This window comes from Poecilia formosa, unplaced genomic scaffold, assembly GCF_000485575.1.
Source record: "Poecilia formosa unplaced genomic scaffold, Poecilia_formosa-5.1.2 Scaffold175, whole genome shotgun sequence".
Classification (NCBI taxonomy): domain Eukaryota; kingdom Metazoa; phylum Chordata; class Actinopteri; order Cyprinodontiformes; family Poeciliidae; genus Poecilia; species Poecilia formosa.
In genome coordinates, this window is record NW_006800114.1 from 247,409 (window position 1) to 268,620 (window position 21,212).

At 41.0% G+C, this 21,212-nt stretch overlaps 1 protein-coding gene and 1 non-coding gene across 3 annotated transcripts in view; one reads left to right on the forward strand and one right to left on the reverse strand.

Moving 5' to 3' along the window:
* Positions 1-21,212, reverse strand: part of LOC103147220 (cilia- and flagella-associated protein 47) — a 30,740-nt gene that overhangs the window by 5,023 nt on the left and 4,505 nt on the right. Inside the window, exons 10-61 of one of the 2 annotated variants that reach the window (XM_016678234.1) lie at positions 20,962-21,154; positions 20,695-20,896; positions 20,344-20,475; positions 20,012-20,177; positions 19,820-19,916; positions 19,517-19,733; positions 18,489-18,736; positions 18,266-18,399; positions 17,915-18,037; positions 17,604-17,735; positions 17,377-17,454; positions 17,070-17,217; positions 16,831-16,910; positions 16,404-16,590; positions 16,117-16,193; positions 15,784-15,973; positions 15,338-15,551; positions 14,731-14,848; positions 14,450-14,550; positions 14,254-14,354; positions 13,985-14,113; positions 13,558-13,774; positions 13,400-13,471; positions 13,161-13,298; positions 12,913-12,994; positions 12,713-12,808; positions 12,451-12,637; positions 11,968-12,065; positions 11,742-11,858; positions 10,967-11,101; positions 10,507-10,619; positions 9,623-9,773; positions 9,410-9,498; positions 9,163-9,249; positions 8,926-8,978; positions 8,521-8,657; positions 8,272-8,365; positions 7,965-8,185; positions 7,680-7,815; positions 6,635-6,762; positions 6,490-6,555; positions 6,211-6,354; positions 5,437-5,610; positions 5,174-5,285; positions 4,279-4,332; positions 4,066-4,163; positions 2,717-2,892; positions 2,351-2,458; positions 1,010-1,121; positions 613-717; positions 261-417; positions 72-152 (exon numbers count right to left, since the gene is read on the reverse strand). In XM_016678234.1, coding sequence (XP_016533720.1) covers positions 72-152; positions 261-417; positions 613-717; positions 1,010-1,121; positions 2,351-2,458; positions 2,717-2,892; positions 4,066-4,163; positions 4,279-4,332; positions 5,174-5,285; positions 5,437-5,610; positions 6,211-6,354; positions 6,490-6,555; positions 6,635-6,762; positions 7,680-7,815; positions 7,965-8,185; positions 8,272-8,365; positions 8,521-8,657; positions 8,926-8,978; positions 9,163-9,249; positions 9,410-9,498; positions 9,623-9,773; positions 10,507-10,619; positions 10,967-11,101; positions 11,742-11,858; positions 11,968-12,065; positions 12,451-12,637; positions 12,713-12,808; positions 12,913-12,994; positions 13,161-13,298; positions 13,400-13,471; positions 13,558-13,774; positions 13,985-14,113; positions 14,254-14,354; positions 14,450-14,550; positions 14,731-14,848; positions 15,338-15,551; positions 15,784-15,973; positions 16,117-16,193; positions 16,404-16,590; positions 16,831-16,910; positions 17,070-17,217; positions 17,377-17,454; positions 17,604-17,735; positions 17,915-18,037; positions 18,266-18,399; positions 18,489-18,736; positions 19,517-19,733; positions 19,820-19,916; positions 20,012-20,177; positions 20,344-20,475; positions 20,695-20,896; positions 20,962-21,154 — 6,805 coding nt within the window. The remainder of the gene's footprint in view (positions 1-71; positions 153-260; positions 418-612; positions 718-1,009; positions 1,122-2,350; positions 2,459-2,716; positions 2,893-4,065; positions 4,164-4,278; positions 4,333-5,173; positions 5,286-5,436; positions 5,611-6,210; positions 6,355-6,489; positions 6,556-6,634; positions 6,763-7,679; positions 7,816-7,964; positions 8,186-8,271; positions 8,366-8,520; positions 8,658-8,925; positions 8,979-9,162; positions 9,250-9,409; positions 9,499-9,622; positions 9,774-10,506; positions 10,620-10,966; positions 11,102-11,741; positions 11,859-11,967; positions 12,066-12,450; positions 12,638-12,712; positions 12,809-12,912; positions 12,995-13,160; positions 13,299-13,399; positions 13,472-13,557; positions 13,775-13,984; positions 14,114-14,253; positions 14,355-14,449; positions 14,551-14,730; positions 14,849-15,337; positions 15,552-15,783; positions 15,974-16,116; positions 16,194-16,403; positions 16,591-16,830; positions 16,911-17,069; positions 17,218-17,376; positions 17,455-17,603; positions 17,736-17,914; positions 18,038-18,265; positions 18,400-18,488; positions 18,737-19,516; positions 19,734-19,819; positions 19,917-20,011; positions 20,178-20,343; positions 20,476-20,694; positions 20,897-20,961; positions 21,155-21,212) is intronic. The other variant, XM_007565451.2, reaches the window with a different exon arrangement.
* Positions 5,852-5,922, forward strand: trnag-gcc (transfer RNA glycine (anticodon GCC)). The gene has a single exon. It is a non-coding gene; the product is annotated as a tRNA-Gly (tRNA).

A 21,212-nucleotide genomic window follows, 5' to 3' on the forward strand; every position in this document is an offset into this window, starting at 1 on the left:
GTCTTTGGTTTTAAACTGAAACAGGAGTAAAAGTAGGTCTTGAGCTATGGTGAACAATTTGGTTGAAGAACCTTCAGCATGATCCAGGGTGCAAGAGAAGGTCTTCTCGTTACTGATTGGTTTGCAGTTGGACGCATCGTTTGGGTCTTCGGCTGAAGCATAAAAACATAAAGAAAGTATTGAGATGTCTTAGTAGTTCCCTGACTGCAGCAAAAAAGGGACAAAGTCACAACTTGGGAAAAGCAAGAAGAACCAGAGACCTGTAAGAGTTATGTTGAGTGTGGCTTGGTGACCGGTAGGGTTTAAAATTGGAACAGAAATGGAGGTGCTGGAACCAATCAGGCAGGACATACACAAAGGTTCCTCGACCTCTGGCCTGAGGCCACATCCACTCAACAAAACACAGCAGTCCTGCAACTAAAGGACAACAGAGACACAATAAACATACCAAAACAGAGAGAAGTTATCATACCGAGCAAGTGTGAATATTTTTTCAGATTGTCATTTGTACAAAATTTTGAAATGTTTCGCCATACTTTGAGTTGATTTAACATGAATCAAAAGAGGATAAGCACTTTTACGAGGTATTGTAGACGTGTTGGATGCATCCACCTGAGAACATGTGAAGGAGATCTTTCCATGGTGGTTCTCCTCTCCAATGGATGAAGGACTAAAGCGAACGCCAACGTGGGTGCATGACTTTGGCGCCAGCATGATCTGAAATGCACAAAAAAATAAGGACATGAAGGAAAATCTTGTTGTGGCAACAATGAGTAACAGACAACTTCAATACTTCAATTACTGTCTACTAATTGAATAGTAAACAGAAAAAAGCAAGTGTTGCATGATAAATTAGGCAAACTAAACAAAATATAAGACCGGCCAAACTAAACATTCACTTAAAGAATCGACTGATTACTTTCCTTCAGGGGAAGAAAGATACTTTTCCTAAAAACATTGTGTTTGTACAATGTGTTGTACAGAAAAAAATAATAAAAATGGCACCAACGGTTTCTGCTGAATCCATCTCCAGTGAGTAGTGTCTGGGATTGGAGTTAGCTACAATCAGCTTCAGTGTTTCAGCTGTTGGGTTGACCAGAGGAATGTTTATTCTGACCCATCTGAAACACACATCAACAAAGCGCATTAAGGAACAGCTAATAGAGCTAAAAAAAAGAAAAAAAGAAAAAATTGGGATTAACCAAACATCAAGCATTTTAGACATGAAAGCAACACCAACTAGAAACTGAAACAGTTTTGATAACTTTTAGTGCACAACGTGAGTTGTGATATTTTCTTTCAACTTAAAACTTGAGGCTGTTTAACACAAGGTGAGCAAATGTTACTGTGGTGACTTTAAAAGTGAATCACAGGTGCTAGCTAGCAGCATTTTTGAAAACAGCATATCGACCCTTGCACACCTGAAACTAGTATCTTTTACATAGTCGAGCTATTTTAGTAGTAAGGGAAACTAAAGGAACGTCACTGTCCTGGTTCTTGTGCATGGATGAGCTGTCTCTGTTGGGTAAATTTTGTTTTACGTTCCAACAATGTGACATGTGTACCCACTCATACAGAGCACTTGTGTATTCTGATGGATCCCATTTGAGCCGTCAGAATTTAATGAGTCTAAAAGCTTCACTGCGTGTGTGTGTGTGTGTGTGTGTTTGTATGGAAAGATGCACTGACAATGAGCTCTGTCATATCTGTTTATCTACATCTGGCGCAGAAAGCTGTGATCCAATCACAAAGCATTACCCAGGATGAATGTGGAGCACGCTTTGATAGCAGGTGGAAACATTTTGTGATCAGATCACCTGGTTTGCACCACTATAGCAAAGTGAAAGGGCTTCACATTTTTAAGAGGGTTGCTGACCTTTCACCGACCTTCAGCCCCTGATTAAATAAATAAATAAATAAATAAATAAAGCACTCATACAACAGCAGCTCAATATTTTAGGTGTTTGAGTTTAACACACTTTTCAGAAGCTTTACATTTCTTTATGTAATAATATAATTTTCTGAGACACCAAATTTTGGGTTTCTAGCCACTATCATCAAAATTACAATTACAATCCACTCTATCTATAATGAAGTTCAATTCTGGAAATTAGAGGGGAAAAAACATCCAATTACTATTGGATAGTAATTGTCACTGCACAGTACTAAATTTGATGAGTGTTTGAAACGATTCCTTTCTATATATCATAACCTGGCATGGCATTTACAGCAAACTGTAAAAGAAGATTTCACAGACATACTGGGGTATGGAAAACCTTGGGGATGGAATTTTTTTCCAGCCCTGGCTATCTTAGTGCAGTACTGTGTGTGTTGGTGTGTGTGCACCTACTTGCCCAGATGACACTGAGCTTGTGGGAGCGTGACGACTGATGGAGGAAGAGCATAGAGCTCCAGTTGGTACCAGAACTCCCCCATTAGCTCTGACTGGAACACCACACTGGAGAAAAACACAAACTGCAAACATTAACAATGAAAATTCTAGTCTGGAGTCAATTGTCATGTCTTTATAATTTGCTAACAGCTAAACCGACTTCAATATGATCTTTGAGAAGTGTCTCCAGAGACCTACTTGAGGCTTTTCTTTTATTTGTGGGATAAATTTTGGCTCTATAAACACATAAATCAGTTAATTCTGAAACGTTTTACTTTGTCCTTCAAAGTGAGGTGAGGTCAGCATTAGTGCAGCAAGCCTCACCTGCCTGTGCCCTTCCCTACGCTGACAGGAGAGTAGGTAGCTTTGTAGCTCAGCGTCCCCCGTGGGGGAAGTGAGATCTGGCTGGCCCCCGTCAGATCGCCTCCTTCCAGGCACACATCCAGTGTCAGCAGCTCTTCTCCTGGGTTAGTGACCGGTAGCTCTATGGCAACTGAGCTCTAGGAGGAAAACATTTCAAAGAGTTCACCTGTTTTTTCTTCCTTGTGTGATGTTATAAACATCTTTTGATCAATGTGTAGAGGGAATGTTACGTTTTCCTATATTGGAGGCAAGCCTCAGAATCAAAAACCTGAACTAAATATATCCTTTTTGGTACCTTTCTGTTACAAAAGCAACACCATACACACCACAGCTCCTCTATTCAGGCTAATGGTAATTTACAACACTAGACACATATTTTAGCTATTAGCTATCTCAAAATTAGCTATTATTAGCCATTTAGCTATCTCATATTCACTATTCTAATATGAATTATTCATAGCTATTTAAATGCAATATCTATTTTTTTCTATCTTATTGATTGCCATTTTAGTATTTGTAATTATTAGCTATTTCATGATAAGTGTTTTCATTATTTGATAATAATAGCAAATGTACTATTAGCCATTTTATCATTAGCAGCCTCATTAAAAGCCATTGCCAACTTTTTCATTATTAGCCATTATCAAACCCCCTATTATAATCTGTTTTATTACAAGCCATTATTGTCATAAATAATAAATACAACCATTTCAATACTAGCTATTGCTAACTTTGTTGTGATTAGTAATTGTTAGCTATTTAATCTAAGCTACTTTTCTCATTACAAATTAAACTACATTACTAGCTATATAACTTAGCTTAGCTGTTATTGCCTTCACTGTTATTATTAGCCATACCAGGGTTTCCCCCAGTGTATTATAAGCCTGGCGGGCCACCAGGCTTTACTTGTGCCCCCATCAGGCTAAGTATTGCTTATTTAGTTAAGTTTTTGTCAAGTGATATTTTGAAACTTCCTGTCAACTTTAAACATTTTTAACTGAAAAACACAGCAGAGCACTGGATGAATGACTGTCCTGGCACCCCAACTACTGAGCTTAGCAAGTTTTCTGGGGGAAAACTTTGCATACCTTTAACAAATACTAGCAAGGTCATAAGCCATTATTTGAGTTTACTAGCAATTATTACCTATCTCACAATTAGCCCTAGTTATATTAGCAAATTCACAATTAGCTATTTTCTAGAAATTCAAAAATATTCATATCTATTACAACATTTGTTGTTAGCTATTATAAGCTTTTGTTGGTTTTCGTATCTGCTTCTTAGCAGATAGGTATGTTATTAGTTCTTACCTGAGCAACACACTGTACATCAATGACCTTGATTGGTGCTTCTGGTTTACAATTTACCACAAGTGAAAAAATAACTATGTAGTTTCCAATTGAATTTCCTGAAGACAAAAAAATGTACTTGTTTAAGGTCAAGTTTATTGCTTATATAAAGGTCTAAATTGATCTAAATAAAGCACTTTGAATCTATAATAACATAGTTAACTCTGACATTACCTTTGTTGTTCTCTCTCTCATCCATGTCACCATGTTCAACAAATGATACTGAGCCTGTAAGAAACATCAAACATGTTGTCAGCTTTCTTTCTTTTTTTCTTACTTTAAGATTAAATGATTTTAATTTCAGTTCAACTTAAGGATGAAAAGAAGAGGCCAAAACATTTTAACACAATGGAAAAGTCACAGAAATGTCTAATAACAAGTGTGGAAACAGACAAGGTTCGGTTGAAAACTGGTTAAGATCCAGAGGTAAAGAATAAGAGAGGTGAGCAAAACCTAAGTAAACAAGCATTTAAAAGGCGATTGTAAATCTGCACACCTTTTTAAATTAACATATTGTGGAAGCACCTTTTGGTTTAGTTTTGGCATTTAGTCTTTTTTGGTAGGAGTTAATCTGAGAAGTCTGGGGGAAAACATACTTACATATAAAGCTTTTTTTTTATAACTTAAATGCTAAATATTTTTTGCACAGTTTTGGGTTAATTGCTGCTCTTTCAACAAATTGCCTTTTTTTAGTTTATGTACTCCAGTTAACAATTAATTGATTACTAAATTAGCTAACGGTTATTTCAGCAATCGATTAATCACGATTAATACAAATAATCGTTTCAGTTCTGGTCTGGACAAGACAATTCAGTCCACTGGGTGGCGCTGTTTGTCCAATTTCATAGTGACAGACTGAACTGACACGCTTCACTCCTTTATTATTTTTTACAAATATAAAAGTTACAAATAGCTATGCTGCCTTATTATCACTGTTAATGTTAATAATAACAAATGTGTAAAAATCTGTATTTACAGCCAACCTATTAGAGGATAAAACATAGCATAAAAGGTGAACATGAAGATGTTTTACTCTAATATACCACACAGCAGAGGAAAAAAATATAACCTGTGTATTCTCCTCGTTTCCAAGGGGACACAGCCAGGGTGTACGGAGAGCCTTGTCCAGGGTTAATCTCTAGGGAAGGGCTACCACTCAGAATCGGCAGGTCTGTCACTGCCTACACATAAAGAGCATTAAATGATTTAAAAAAAAAAAAAAAAACGTTCTTACATACAACAATATTATATATTGCAGCTTGTCGTTGTAGCGCGACAAGAAGTTCAACTTTAGTGTAAAACAGCAGCAGTATGTGCAGAGGTGGTCTGTACCCTGAGAGTGAGGGTTTTCTGAGTGTAGTTTGGGATGTCCAGCTCAGCGTATGTGGTCTTCCCCACTGGGCAAGACAACACGATATGATCCAGCGGCAGGGGGGGCTCTCCCACTCTTCTGAGGGTAAACATGTGTTCCGTGCCGTCAAACTCATTGTGTAAGCACAGCCTGCCCTGTGGGGGGAGGGGTGAAAAAACAAAAACAGCGTGAGCAACAGGAAGCAGTCTGAGCAGCAGTCACACAAGAATACGACACAGAACATGACATATTTTAGGATTGTGGTATAAAATTTAAGAATAGGTGGTTGTGGGCACTTTGTTAGAGATTATAGTCGTCACATATCTGTGAAGTATGAACCATGAGTCTGCTGTCTGTGTGGCTTTTCAGCTCCTCCTCTACAGCATAAGAATGTGAGCATTGGTGGTTCAGTGGTAGAATTCTCGCCTGCCACGCGGGAGGCCCGGGTTCGATTCCCGGCCAATGCAACCTTTTCTGTTTTTCTCACCCACACCCCTGTTAGGAGGGCAAGTAATGTTTATAGATAAGCTCCAACAGGCAGGAAAACATACAATGGCCACATGTGAAGGTTTTGCTTATTTTCTGCAGAGGAAAGGAATTTTCAGGGCAGAGCTCACTTAATTACAGCTGTTTCTATTATGAAAGAAATGATTTCACGCCCCTCCTGTTAGCACTGTGGCGCTTGCTGTTGTGAACGTGATGACGTAAGGCATTGATTACAAATCAATCAACAAGAAAAGCCATGAAAGGGTTACCGTAGCAATGCACTGGGAGGTGGGAAGAACAGTGAGCGGGTAGATCTGTTTTGTTCCTGCGGGCACATCTATGAAGTCTGGGCCTGAGAATCCTTCGCCGCACACTTTAGCTTGCACACTCCAGTTCTGAAGAGTCTCGTTGAGCTGCAGCAAAGATGCAAATTTGGTTTGTTGTTTGTTCCTTGGGAACTTTGACTTTATTTTCAATTTTATCTTAAAAACAAAAAAAACACAATATAGAGCAAAACAAATACGGGTGAATTTCTTCCTGCTTCTCACCAAAGGTATGTGCTGTGTGACTGACTGCAGAGCTGGTGAACTGAAGTCCAAGTGAGTTGCATTTTCCTATGACATAATATCACGAATCTGATTAGGACTGAATCAAATGAAATGCCATGGGTTCCTGAAATCGGCCTGTGAATACCCGCTGAGTGACGAATGCCTTGAGCTGGTACACTCTGGTATCAAAACAGGATGTTAGCACCACGTTGCAGGTAAGCTCCCCCACTGAGTGTGCCTGGAAACGCAGTGGGACGTCCACACAGTCACACACTGTTGACATTTCAGAAAAAAAAAATAGTATTAAAAAATAAAGTCTCATCAATCTTATCTAAAATAAAAAAAGGGGCTAAAAGAATTCCTCTGAGATTTGTACTTGTCTATATAACGGCAATTATTGGGATATTCTGTACAGCAAAGGGACAACAGGAATAAGATCACCTTCAGGTCAAACTAATCAGAAAACGCTGGTTGCCATCTTAAAGCAGCCATCAACGATTAGACAGGAAATCTGAAGCTTAAGGGAAGAACACGCAGCAGAACGTCTGGGCTGGAGCTAAAACCAATTATAGGAACAATGTCTATGGAGCTAATTAAGATATTAAGTGATTAAAAAGAAAAGGTATCAAGATAAACATCCCTTGTTGGTTGTTTCATTGTAAGAGCTGCCACTCATTCCTTCTATTCATTCACATTCAGTCGACCCTTTGAAACCGCTTCAAGATGGCTCCCATGTTTAAATAAAGTGTAGGACAAATAAAATGTAACATAATAAAGGAGAGGAATTTTGCTTTTAGCTTATCGATTGACTGTAAAATTAAAACTGGAACTATAAAAATAAATTCCCTTAATGGAAACAAGGCACTTTGGAAAAAAACATTTTTCGCTCTAGGATGATTCTTTAATAATAATGGATAAACTGTTATTAAAAACAATAATTTTTAATAGCTTTGGTAAGCTATCCCATGGCAAGCTAACTGTAGCACCGCACTTTCAGCTCAAGTCACGTCAAATAAACGGTTATTTACACGCAGTCCACTAGGGGGCGCCTGTGGACCACCAGTAGTTCAGGAACCACAGTTTGAGAAAGACCGGTTTAGGGTAATATGCTATTCTGGTTTCTTCTGGTGGCATGTTTTGATACCCAAGTGGACAACTGACTCGCAGATGTAATGCGTGTGTGTGTGTACCTGTTGAAGTGTCCGATTGTACATTTATGCCTTCTTTTACAGGTATGGTAACAGTCTTGGGAAGATCGAAGCAATGCGGCAAAGAAACTTCCACTTTGTACTGTAACGCTTCATTGTAGTAAATACTATCTAGGACCTGATTCAAAGAGAATAAGAGCAAAAGTGAAACATGGATGACATCAATAACCCATAGCAGAAGCCTCTTCTTTTTAAGTGTGTGTGTGTGTGTGTGTGTGTGCGTGTGTGTGTGTGTGTGTGTGTGTGCGTGTGTGTGTGTTTGTGTACCAAACATTTGAGGAGCTTCTCTGTGGCAGTGTCTGCTCTCATTGTACAGCTGCGCAAAGAGCGCGTCAGAATCCGCCTCTTGCGTTCGTTAGCGTCAATGCAGTGCTGAGCCCAGACAGTTAGAGCGTCCTCCAAAGGCTTGTTAACCAGAGGCACCTGCAGCACCTCCTCGCAAACTTCTCCAACCTTACACTGAAAGCTTAGGAAAGGCTCGCCCGTGTCTGTTGCGGGAGCAACAAAGAACACGTAAAGAAGATGAAGAATAAGAACGTTACGGCTTGCAATGTGAGGAATCCTGAGGACTTACCAGACTTCCCGGGAATTAAAGTCAGCCTTGCGGGAAGAGGGGAAGGAAGCGGGATTTCTGATGTAGCCTTCACAATGTACACCATGTCTCCCACCTAAAGCGGACGTCGAGGTGATTCAGGAAAAAAAAAAAAAAAACGGCAGCATACAAACGGTACAAAATCTAAAAATATTTATGAAACTTTCGCCGATGACATTTGAAACAACAGTTTCAGTAAAACATGTTTTTAAAAAGTAAATGAATTCAGACCTGAGGGGAGAGCAGCAGCACAGAGCAGTATTTGGTTCCTACAAAGAAGGGCAAGTAGAGGATCTGCAGATTGCCTGGCTGGCCTGGCTCCAGATAAACACTCCTCTCTGTACACAGGAACTCAATGGCTTCACCGTCTGTGCAGGCCAGCAGAGTACAAGAGAAAAGTGCTGGATCAATACATAGACTGCTTTAGTGAATGAGGTACAAAATCTTATTCCTGTGGTAATCAGTTGAACAAACAGCACATCATTTCAACAACGGTTATTTACCATGACTTGCTATACATATGTATGGTTTTTGGTGTTAAATGTTTCCGTTTTTATTTGCTTGGCCTCCGTTATGCATAAAGCAACAGTTCACAGGATCGTACTTATGTTGTGGAGTATTTCTTTTCTCGCTTACCTTCAAACTGATCTTCACCAATCGTATCGGAAGTCGCGCCCTTCTCCTTCTCACTGAACAAGCAATGAAGAAAGAAAACAAGCTAATCAACGCAGATTAACTACACATCCTTCATATTAACATCTGAAGGTTGTTATTCTTGAACTTTAAATCGGTGTGTGTTTTGCACCAATCTTGATGTGAGGCTATCAGGTGCTTGGTTTTAGTTCTCTGGAAAGTATTAGCAGTGCTCCTCACCTGTCATTGGGTGACTTTTGTTGAGAAGGCATGTCTTTTTTGTTTTCCGGCCCAAAAGGGTTTAAGGAGGTCTCCACCAGGACCACCCTAAAAAAACAAAACACGCATCATTTTATTCCGGAAAACTTTGCTTTGCAGTAATTTGAATCCAGTACTTTGTGGGTTATATCTCAATTACCACGCGTGCAAATTGCCACTGTCATATTTGGGTGGTTGCCTGTTGTTCAGGTCGTCTTCAGTTATTTACCTGAAACAAGCTTTTTTGTTGAAATTGTTGGTCAGTGGCATATTTATCACTTTGAGTTGGTAACACGGGGAAGTCAAGTGGACTGAATTCTGGAAAGTAGAAAGTCAGTCAGGCAAAAATAAAAAAAAATAAAAAAAATAAGGTAACGACTGCCACGCGACTACCAGATGCAGATTGAAAGTCTTTCCCCTATCTGTGACGAATCCTACTCACTGTCAGCATGATTTGAGTGACACACGTCTTAAGGTTGAAGGCGAGCGTGGCGCAGCGGAGGCCGAAAGCAGACCTGGCGATGAGCAGAAGAACCGCCTCCACGGGGCGCAGGAAGCAGCACCTGAACTGGACGGTCACCTCGGTGTCTGACCTGCAAACACACCGACATCTGGTATTATTTCATTTCTAGAGGTTAAAAAACAACAACAACAACAAAAACAAACAGGTTTTTATAGCTCTCTAATGTTATTATTCAAGCTCCACTTTTCTGGGACTTTTTGAAGAGTCAGCAGAATCATCAGAGTGGCTTTGCTCTTTGACACAGTTCTCTTCCCAGAAATGCTGGAGCTTCACAAGTGGGGCGAGGGGCTATTTTTATAGCAAGCTCTCAGGAGTGAAACTGCTCGAACTTAATGAGCTGCATTACAGTTCCTGGACTCTGCGCTGAGTAAAGAGAGGTGCAGCATAATTCAGCGGGATCAGAAACAAGTTATTTTCGGAAACACAGCTTTGGGTTTTTAACAAATTTATTTGCCAAGAAGTGGTTCATGCTGATTTAATAAGCATGCAGAGCATCCCTAATTATGACAGAGTGCTTTACTTTAAAGGAATCATGGCTAAAAAATAATGTGCTTGTCATTATCTTTTGTGTAGTGTTTGGAAAAGCACAAGAAAATGAAAAAAAATTTTTTTTTTTTACTACTACTTTTTTACTTTAAATATTTTTGTAACATACGAAAATAAATAGGAAAATGTGTTTGGATCTTGTTTTAGACACAAGGATTATAAAGTAAAGTGAGTTTTACATTGTAAGCTGATGTCCAAATATTTTGTCACGTTTTACAGCTGTTTTGTACTGCAGGGGTGTCGTACTGCAGACGTACTCCGCGGGAACGGTGATCACAGAGCTACCGGGGACGGAGAACAGATGGGCGTCTTCTCCTAAAAGGAGGACCTTGTATCTGAGCGGCTTGGAGGAGGGGTTTCTCAGGCGCACCTGCGGTTCACAGAGAGCAGTTTAGAAAAACAAAACTCGCAGTTTTTTTGTTTTGTTTTTTTTTTGCTGCTGTCAAAAAAAAATCAAGTTTCTATTTCTACAATCCAGTTACTGTGTGTGTGTGTGTGTGTGTGTGTGTGTTTGATTGTGTAACATTATCTAAGTTATTACCTCAGCCATTTTCTGTCTCCTCTGTGCTCACATCAATTTAACTTACAAGGATTTTGTTGTATCACAGAACTAAGTGTGCGTGTGTTACGGGGTTGTAACAGTGTGTGTGTGTGGTTGTGTGTGTGCGTGTGTGTGTGTGTGTGTTACGGGGTGGTAACAGTGTGTGTGTGCTTTACCTGCTTGCTGAATGTGCTGTGCAGACATCCTGACAGAGTAAGGGTCTTTGTTGGCATGTAGTGAGGAAGAGTCTCGTACAGGTGAACACACAGAAATAACGTCTGCACCGGGTTAATCTCACACAGCTCGGTCGACTAAACACACCGCAGACAAAAACATAAAAAGGATTAAAAACATTTTTGTGTTAAAAATCTTAAGATAATATCTCAGTTTTCCTCAAAATATGGGCTGGTGTAATGATTTCATTTCTTTTCACTTTCCGTTACTTAACCAGGTTTAAATATTTCTCTGTGTTGCAACAGCTGTGTGCTGAGGAGCGTGGGAGGAGTTTATTCTCTCCGCAGCTTAATAACAAAATCCATTTCCAGACTTAAACAACCCGTTTGTTGTTTGATTTGTTTGGTTTTAATATCAATAAAGTCAGATGGAGCAGTTTGTTTTTGTTGCTTTGTGAAAGTGCAGTCTTATTTTTATTGCTTTGCTATTTTTGAAAATATCCGATAATAAAAAAAATATATATATTTTTCCGACAATAGAAAGGAGGCGGCAAATTGAAACAAATATTGCATATTTAAATTTTTATACATTAATAGGGGAATACAAAAAATATATTTTCTAAAACTTAACAATTGACATGATTAGGTGGTGAATTAAAATATTTGTGATTTAGATAAACTTCTCTTTGTTTGCCCACTTATCAAGAGTTGATTGCTTGACAGTCGTCCAAGAGCTACGATTCTATGAAGTATGAAACCGTTGGCTGTTGTTCTTTACCTTTATGTTTAAGCTGAGACCAAGTAAAATTAAAGCTTGAGTCACAACAATGCTATTGTGAAGGATCTGCGCCACGTTGCAGGGTGTGGTGTACATCCTCTGGAAGTGGCTTCTTATCTGTAGTAATTAGGAACGCGACAAGTAAGTCTAACCAAAATGAACAGGGCAAACTCATGTTTAGGCACATTCCATACAGTAGAAACAGAACTGTATATTAAACACATACCAGATAAGGGCAGTGAGCCGCAATCAGTGCACCAAGCACCAGACCATCTGAGAAGTCCAAATCAAAATTAACGATCCAGCGCGATGATGGGACACGACCTGAGAAGTCATAGTAATACGAGAAATATTTATTTTCGACAGACAGACAATCCAAAAAGAGACACAAACAGGTAGAGATTTATTTTGTCATGAGAGCTTTAGCGACATGTTTAGCCTTCCCATGGCCTTAGGGCTGTCCCGTCAGACTGCCAATTCCCAAAACCACACACACACACACACACACACACAAAAAACACATGAAAGCGCACATGGCGACAGTGCGACTGCGCATAGAGGAAAAAAATACTAAGATTACTAAGTATACTAAGAAACTGCTTAAGGCCTAATTGTCCATATTTGTACAGTTTTATGTGGCACAGCAACAAAGTAGGTTTACCTATACCTGCACATAATTTTCAATGGCGGCTTAAGGCATAAACCCTACCTGCTTCCCACACTATCTTCCTCATCTTCTGGTAGTTCATGTTAAGCCATGACAGCAAGTGAAGCTCCCGTAGCGAGTAGATGGTGCTGGTCAGAGGATGGGAGCCATCAAGGAGGGCATCCTCTGTGTCCCTGGGGCACAAAGGTTCATGGAGGGTGTCCTCTGGCACACGACTCAACACCAGAACCTGACATATGGGCAGTGATGTTCAATAAAGGTACTCGGCAACCGATGTGCATGGAATATCAGAACGACATATAACCTTGTAGATCTGCATGAGCACATCAGTCCATGAGCGTTTGCTCAGAGACCAAAAGTCAAAAAAGCTACAATCCAAGTATTTCTCTGAGTCTTTTTCCTGAGAAACACAAACATAGACTTACAATAGGGTCAACGTTCAACAAATCAGGACAGAGAACTGTACTGCGGTAAAGGTTTGTTTATGTGCAGGTATGTCGATACCTGCAAGGAGCACCAGTGCTTAAACTCCGCGATGTCCAGCAGATACTCAGGCTTGATGTGACAAAGACAGGCTCCCTGCACTCTGAAGACATGATTATACCATTTGATTAAACGAGGCTATACAGGGGCTGCGGTGAATGCACCCTCAGTGGTATAGCAAAATTTTGAAATTATTTCCATGGCAGGAAACCTTGAATAAGATATATGATAAACAGGAACAAGCTCATTTGTGTATTTATTGAGCCTACCTGAGAAATTCCAGAATAGCTTCATTCTGTTGTAGCACCTGAATAGTGCGCTGGTGTATGTCTTTTGAAAATGTTTGGCACATAGGGATACCAGGTATCATTCTGCCGGTCAAATGCTCAAGCATATCCACTACAGACCTATAGTGCAAAAAATGTGTAGGTTTTTTGAGACTTCAGAAGCAAGCACGGCCAAACAACTGGAATAATACTTTAAATCACTGAGTATCATTCCTACCCACCTTGTATCTTTATTTTGGGTGACACTAAACGCTCGCCCATTGGAGTCACTTGTTTGAACTACGAACACAACTCTGAACGGGGACAACAAGGGAAACGCTGCAGCAGATGGCTTTCAAAAACAATCAGCTTTTTGTGGGATTATGTGTTCAAATATTACCTTCTGAAACTGTGAGGTATACACATGGGGTTTGTTCCACAGGGCCATCCATAGAGGCTAAACCACTTCTCTACAGTCAGTAATACTTTCTGGTAAAATTTTGTTTCTTCTGACTTGGCAACAGGGAATTTTGGGATAGAAAGACTGGCAGGGGTGTCACTTTTAGCAGAGTGATTCTCAGCTTGTTCGTCCATACTCTGACAATATGACAAGGAATCTGAAAAGAGAAGATGACACTTTAGTAATAAATGAAACTGGTCATTCAGGGCCAGTTTTTAGTATTATTTATCCTAATTTATTATTATTTGATGTGATCTCTTCATGTTTTTTGTTTCGCCGGGGCATGGCGAGAAACGATTTTGATTCGTTGACTTTGACTTTTTACCGCAGCTGAATCCCTCACTGTCACGCAGAAGTCATCTCTGACCTGAGGTGTTACAGTACGCTGAGCTGTTGTGGTCAAACGACGACGACGACGAGGATGACGACGTGATCGGGCCAGACGAAGGACTTGGTGTGTTATAGTTCAGGAGAACAGCCTCCACAGACGTGGCTCCTTCATGAAATATTTCAAATCAGAAGCAAAAAAAAAATATATATCCAAACAGATTCTAGTTTCATTTATTTCAGATAACTAAGGCAGCACATTAACTCATTTTTTCCCCCTGTGTTTATATAGCTCTCTCAGTGCAGTACCTGTTTGCAAAACTACATGTTGACTGGTGTGGTGTATCGCCAAGTAGGGCCAGTTTGTTAGGAGACAGTTCTCAGCAACTGCACACACCTTAATCTTGAATCTGAAGAAGAAAACGCACACAAAAAAGAAGAAAAAGTTGAAGGAAGAGATTGAAGATTTCTAAAACCAAACTAAACTGCAGAAAAACAAGGTTACTTGTTTTTCATGTGGTCACAGAAGGTGATGGCTGTGCACAACGACACCGGTTCATCAGAGCAGAACGACACTTCACACAGGAGAGAGACAACTTTGGTTCCCTGCAGGGTGGAAGACAGCAGATTAAAACAAATTTAGCAGAAGCATTTCCAAATCTGTATCTCAGTGCAATTGCTAACAAAACTGAACTGCAAATAACACCAAAATTGTGTTGTTGTTTTTTTGTTGTTGTTGTTTTGATGTGGCCTGCTGTTACGATTAGGGTGACTCCAGACTTTTACCTCGGTGATGTTCTGGACATGGATACGGTTTCCATCAGGAAAGCTCACAGAAATAGGCCGGATCTTAGTTCCATCCATGGTTTCCACCTCTTTGCATTCCGCTGATATGGTTGTTCCGCTACAAATGAAAAACAGCCGACAACTCATGTGGATGTGGAGTCTTCCTCCTGAACGTTTTCACATTCTGACAATTTACAACCACAAACTTCAATAGAATTCAGTTTCCTGACATTGAAACATGGTGGTGGCAGAGGCATATGTGTTTAAGGGTCAGGTGTAAAATGTTATGGTTTCTATTTACAGTATATTTATTATTTTGAATCCTCTGCCATAAACAAAATCAGCATGTCGATTAGGCTGCTGCTTTCCGACGTAAGGAAACCCACCATGACAGCAGATGAATGCGGGCCTGATTGATTTCAATAAAGCAAATACTCTGAGATGAATAAGTGACTGTGGCTTCGTTTCCTCTGTTATAATTTAGCCCAGAAGGCTTAGCACAGATGGCTTATTGCCACCAATTAGAAAATGCAATAAAAATCCATCTTCATTATTGCCTTGCTTACAAACAAACATGGCAGCTTTAGGCGTATCTTTGTGAACTAACCATGGATAGCCAGCAGTGTGCAAGGTTAGCTTGGTTTCTGTGCCCTTTGACAGCGGCACAGGGGTGAAGAGGATCTGACGGGGGCAGAAGACGATACTGGGGCGACTGAGGACAATGACGACTGACAGCTTTCTATAAGGATGCTGTTCTTCGCTACTTTCTCTTCCTTCCTCTCCCAAATACAATGGAATGGACACTTTGGTTATTCTTTCTCCTGGGGGTAAAAAACAAAACAAAATTAGAACAGAAGTCAAGGATCGGAATGTTGCAGCTTTAAATACAATGCCTAGCATTCGCTTTCTGCTTTCTAACAGAAGTTGCGTGCTGTGCTGTATCGTCCATCCACCTGGGAGTGACAACAGCACAGATGTGCCATTTAAAGCTTCAAATGGATTTAGATGGAGAAACACTCATTCTAGAGGATATGGCTGCTAATGACACTGCACCATTTCTCGTGGCCTCAGGGTTGATGGTGACTGCCAAGCACACGGACTGGCCAGGCCTGAGAAAGCCAAATGCTGGAGCCACCGCGCAGAGCTCTGCTGCGGCGCCGAGGTCAAACCGCCAACGGATGCCTTCTCCTTCGACAGCTTTCCAGCAGATGCTCTGTTCACCCTGAGCTTTCAGCTCAACGATCTGTCGAGGCACGGAGGAGAGCGGGACGGTAAATTAGCCGAGGCGTGAAAGCGTTCCTGCTTTTGTCATGAGGTGGTGACACGTGTTAAACAGGGTGCTTTGAAATGCAAAAGAGGAGAGGGGAAGATAATGGGAGCATATACCTGAGGGAATGTAGGAGAATGTGACACAACGACAAACTGTAGCCGAGTGGAGGACATTTCCACTGGGGCAAACAGAGCTATGTAGGAAAGGGAAATAGACAGGATTATATATATGTAATTATATACTTTAAATTCTGAAACCCCTGTCATTAACAAAGTTATAAACTATCACAACACAACAGAAAGATTGCTACAACTTTGTTGAAATTGGATGCTCCAACAACGAACTCTTTAAATCTGGTTTTGGATTGGAAAACGCAGGCCAACGTCCGCTTCGGTGAGCCAACCTGTGGCTTCTACCAACATTGACTGCTGTTCGTCTGTGGCCAAAGTGGTCGACGTCGTCATAGTCTTCCTGCTGTCAGGTGTCAGTAGCAGAGTAGCAGAAGAGGACGAGGTGAAGAAAGAGGGCAACGAAGTCGGCCATTTAACTCCGTTGACCATTACTGGCAGCACGAAGTCGTAGCTGATCACCTAAAGGAGAGAGCATACGTTGTCTTTACCCTCCTTCTACTGCCCGTATAGTTGTAGTTAGTAGTGAATTTTAACAGAGACCCACGCAAGACATTTACTTAAAACAATAGTGTCTTGCACGTTTTGTCAGTTTTGTGATAGACGAACAAAAAGTAGAGTAGAATTATTCCAAAGTGGCAACATCTTTTTGATGTGTCATGAATCTCAAAACATTCAGAAAGGTGTTTAAGCAAATCTTACCTGGGTGGGAGAAAAGACAAGGAAGCATTCCTCTGTCTGACCACTACCAACCTCCACCACAGCTACTCGCTGGTCCTTTTCTGTTCACCGAAAAAAGACACAGAAACAACCAGATAAGAAAAACAAAACAAAACAAACAAACAGTGGCTTAGCTCTTCCCATGACCATATATATATTGGGTAGAACATCACTAGCATAGTAGCATTTATCAAATGAGATACTTTAGAGTGCATACGTACTTGTAGAGGGCGAGCGGCCTTTGACTGAGAACTCTTTGTATTTTGACAGATCAAAAGTGACTTGGGAAAGAGCAGCAGAGTGGTTTGTTATGGAGAAAGGAATCCTCTGTTGAGATCCAGTGTGGACTCCACAGAACTGGAAATACAACTGAAAAAAAGGGGGAAAAACACACACACACACACACACATTATTTAGCACAAGTTGGTGCTGCAAGTCAATCTTAGGTCAGTAAATCGGAATATAAACAAAAAATGATCTTTTTTCAGAATTGAGGCCACACCAAACATTCCATCCCATAATACTCACCTTGCTGAAAGTTACATTTGGAGGCTCTACTGATCCTCCAATTCTTAGCTTGATGGACTTCATGTTCTTCATCGCTATCTGAAAACGACACACACACACACACACACACACACACACACACACACACACACACACACACACACACACACACACACACACACACACAAAAAGGTTTTAAAAAATGTCAAAATGGACATTAAAAAAAGAGCACCGTTTGTTTCTCTCACCTCAATCTTGGTATCAAATTTAAAGACACAGTCTGGGTTGAACTGAATGCGAATCATGGCCTGACCTCTGCTTGGTACAACGCCTAAAGACGGACTCACCACCATGCCGGGCAGAGGGCAAAGGTCTACAACCTGCCTCAAACAAGGACACCAACATAGAATCTTCAGTTAGTCGGCAGCCATTGCAAAGTGATGTCATGCAGTCGGAGCCGAGATGCATGCAGGTCAACGGATAGAGTACACGTCTTCTAGCATTAAAATATAGATTATGATTGGCTTAAAAGTTCTGCACACAGTGCAGGATTGGACACCTCAAAATAGGCGTGGTTCTGTCCAGAGTTGTGCAGGACAGTGGATCTGACGGATGTCATGTTGAGAGGTACGGATGTGAAAAGGATTCTCTTTTCTGCCAGCTCCACAGTAGTGGGTCCAACCTGAGAGGAAGATTGACATTTTAACAGTTTGCTAATAAGTCTTAATGCATTCTGGCACAACCAGCTCTAGAGAACATTTATTGCGTTGGTATGTGGCCCAAAATGAAAATGAGTTCGACACCCTGCATCATGCTTAAGCACCATGTTATGTTTGATGTTTCTTCAATGCTGTAACTCAAATCGGAGCCCAGAAAGAAAAAAAAAGTACTTCATGTTAGCGAGACAAACCTTAGCAACACAGTGCAAGCGGTGTTGGCAGGTTCCCTCTTGGACAAACAAGTCAAAGTCTCCCTCGGTAGGGGAATTAAAACCAGGATGCCAATTTATCTCGCAGTCTATTTCCATGTGTGGCTCCACCACACCTGGACAAACAGAGAGCAGACTGTATGAAACAATACTTACATATCAGGAAACCCCAAAAAAAAAAAAGAAAAAAAAAAGTGGGCTGCACCTGTAGCTGGGCGGATAGAGTACAACAGCAGGCCGCTCTCTGGGATAACTGGCTTCCAGGTGAATTCTGCTACACAGTTGGACATGTTTCGAAGGGTCACTATGCCTCTGTACTCTGACCCTGCGAGCAGCACTGGGTTGGGGGTGAGCACCAGCAGGTTGCTGGACAGCTCCAGAGTCAAGGGGACCACCTCAGCTAGGATTAGGATCTGACCAGGATGCTGCTGGTTGATGGTGTAGCTCAAGGAGCTGGAGAAATGAAAATACAGTCACTGTGATTTGCAGAAGTACTCTCACACACCTCAAACCCGCCCACACTTTTGGAATTTCTCCCAACTACAAACCTCAAGGGATTTCACTGAGATTTCATGTGAAAGACCGATCCAAAGTGAGGCCGGGCGATTTTAAATAGATTTTATTGATCAAATTTTAGATTTAATTTGAGCATCTCACAAACGCACTCCTCTGGGTTTCCACGGTTCGCGGTGATGTCGACACGCCCCAGGCGGCCATCTTGTTTGTCAAGCTTGTTTTACAGCTTCTGTTTATTTGGACTTTGAATTTTTTACGATGGAATATTAGGGCCAGGCATAGGTCATGACATTTTTAACTCCGAGAATAAAAATCACAGTTTTACAAGAATACAGCTGTAGCAATATGAGAATAAAGTCATACGACAGTACAGTCAAAATAATTCAAGAATAAAGCATTACAATTAGAATTAAGTCATAATATTAAGAGAATGAAGGAATAATTTTATGAAAACTCCAGCATGAAAAATAAAAAATTAAACAAGGAATGTTGAGCCTCTTGTGAAGTTATTACTTCGGTATCAATTTTACAGACAAGCTAAGACTTAAATTCGAACACAACAGAATCAAATTGTTATCAGTAGCAGGACTTTGAAACGATTGAGTGTATTTGGAAGACAGAGTCACACGCACTGAGCTGGTAACATTCGACCGTGATGATCCTAGAAGTTTTGGGGGGTTTTTTTCAATCCATTGTCTGAAAAGAAAAAGAACTAGCCTTTTGAAGTGGCCAAGCACCGTGCTCTGAAACGTCAGCGGCACGATGCTGTGGAAGAAGGGAGGCAAGACTTGGGACAGCATTGAGGAGCCCTGCAGCTCAACGCAGTCCACCTCCAGCTCAACCCAGATGTGCACCGGCAGGCGATTGACGAGATGCACGTTCGTAGCGCACACTGAATGCAGAGCCACTCTGCCGAAGTTCACCGATGAGGGAGCTGTTTGAAAAGAGGGACATTTTATTAATATTGCTTAGACACATTCATTTCTGCTCTGTCGATGGTTTGGAAAAATAAAATCCTACTTATGTCGACGTGGTAGAACTCCAAAGGATTCAGAGTCCTCCTACAGTCTGCCACCTGCTGCCTGGTAGATGGAACTGTATTCACTGCTTCGAAAATCTGCAAAGAGTGCATGAGAAAATGTAAACAAAACGCACATACATAAAAGAAAGATATAACTGAATTAGATATCATTGAGTCACTTTGTATCTAACCTGATTGTCCCCGCTGTTTGTAATTTCACAAAAGTGTTTTGAACTGTAACTAGGGTTCACGTCTGAGTTCTTGGTGCTGTTCAGGTTTGTGATGCTGAACTCAGGAGGAACTAGTCCATTATGTGTATCAATCTCAAGGACGTCATCATCCCCGGTCTGTGGCTGCCTAAAAACAAATCACATAATCAAGTTGAATTGTGTGGCTCTACAGTAGAAACTGAGAAAATAAAAATGTTCTCTTCAAATTTAAAGAATACGTGTTTTCCTCAAAGGAAAACTAAAATGTAAACTGTAGAGTTTGCAAAGCAAACCTCTCCCCGGTCTTCGCATACCGTCTTTGATGAAGTTGTTTGATAAAGTTCATGTAAATCTGCTGGTTGCGCTGTCTCAGCTCTTCCTCTTCCTTAGTGAAAGCATAGGTGGGGTCCACGTAGTTGTGGCGTCGCACTCCGGTAAAAATGGTCCTAAACAATGTCAAAACAACAAAAAAAAAAAGAAAACATTGGTAAACTTTGGTAAAACACAGAAAACACACACACTAAAAACATCCAAAATGTATTTTTCTCCCTTGCTGTAAGAGTTCCTTTTAAAAAGTTTTTGCCTTTCCAAACTCAAAGTTCCAGAAACCACAGGTTATAAAAGGTTTGATACAGTTTCCAGAAGTGTGGCTCATTCATCTCTACCTGTATTGTGCGTGTGGTGATACTGGTCTGATGCTCGCGGGGCGATCGTTGGGGAAAGCCAGGAACTCGTCTATATCTGTGACTGGGCGCATCTCCCTGCTATGCTTGTGTAGCTTTGCGGCGGCAATACGGCCCAACATGCTGCAGTGATCCAACTCTTTCAACCGGACGCAGGGCCGTAACCCAATGGGACACTTTAGAGCTGCAGCGACACAGGAGGTCATTTCTGTTTCTGCAACACAATCGTCATTAGTGTGTAACACTCACCAGAATGGAGTTTTGGTTGTGGGGGTATCCTCACACTGTCACATATTGCAGATAGGTGGAGCAATATTGTGTGGAAGCAGCCGACTTCGTTGGAGCTGCCGTCTTTCTGAGACGCAACCCAACCTAGGACTTCTACCTTCTGACGCACATGGAAGGTTCCCTGCTGCCGTGCATTAAAAGTCAAAACTACATCCTGGAGAATATGGGGGTGAGGGGGAAGCTCCTCTGTTAAAACTGCGGGGGTTTATAAA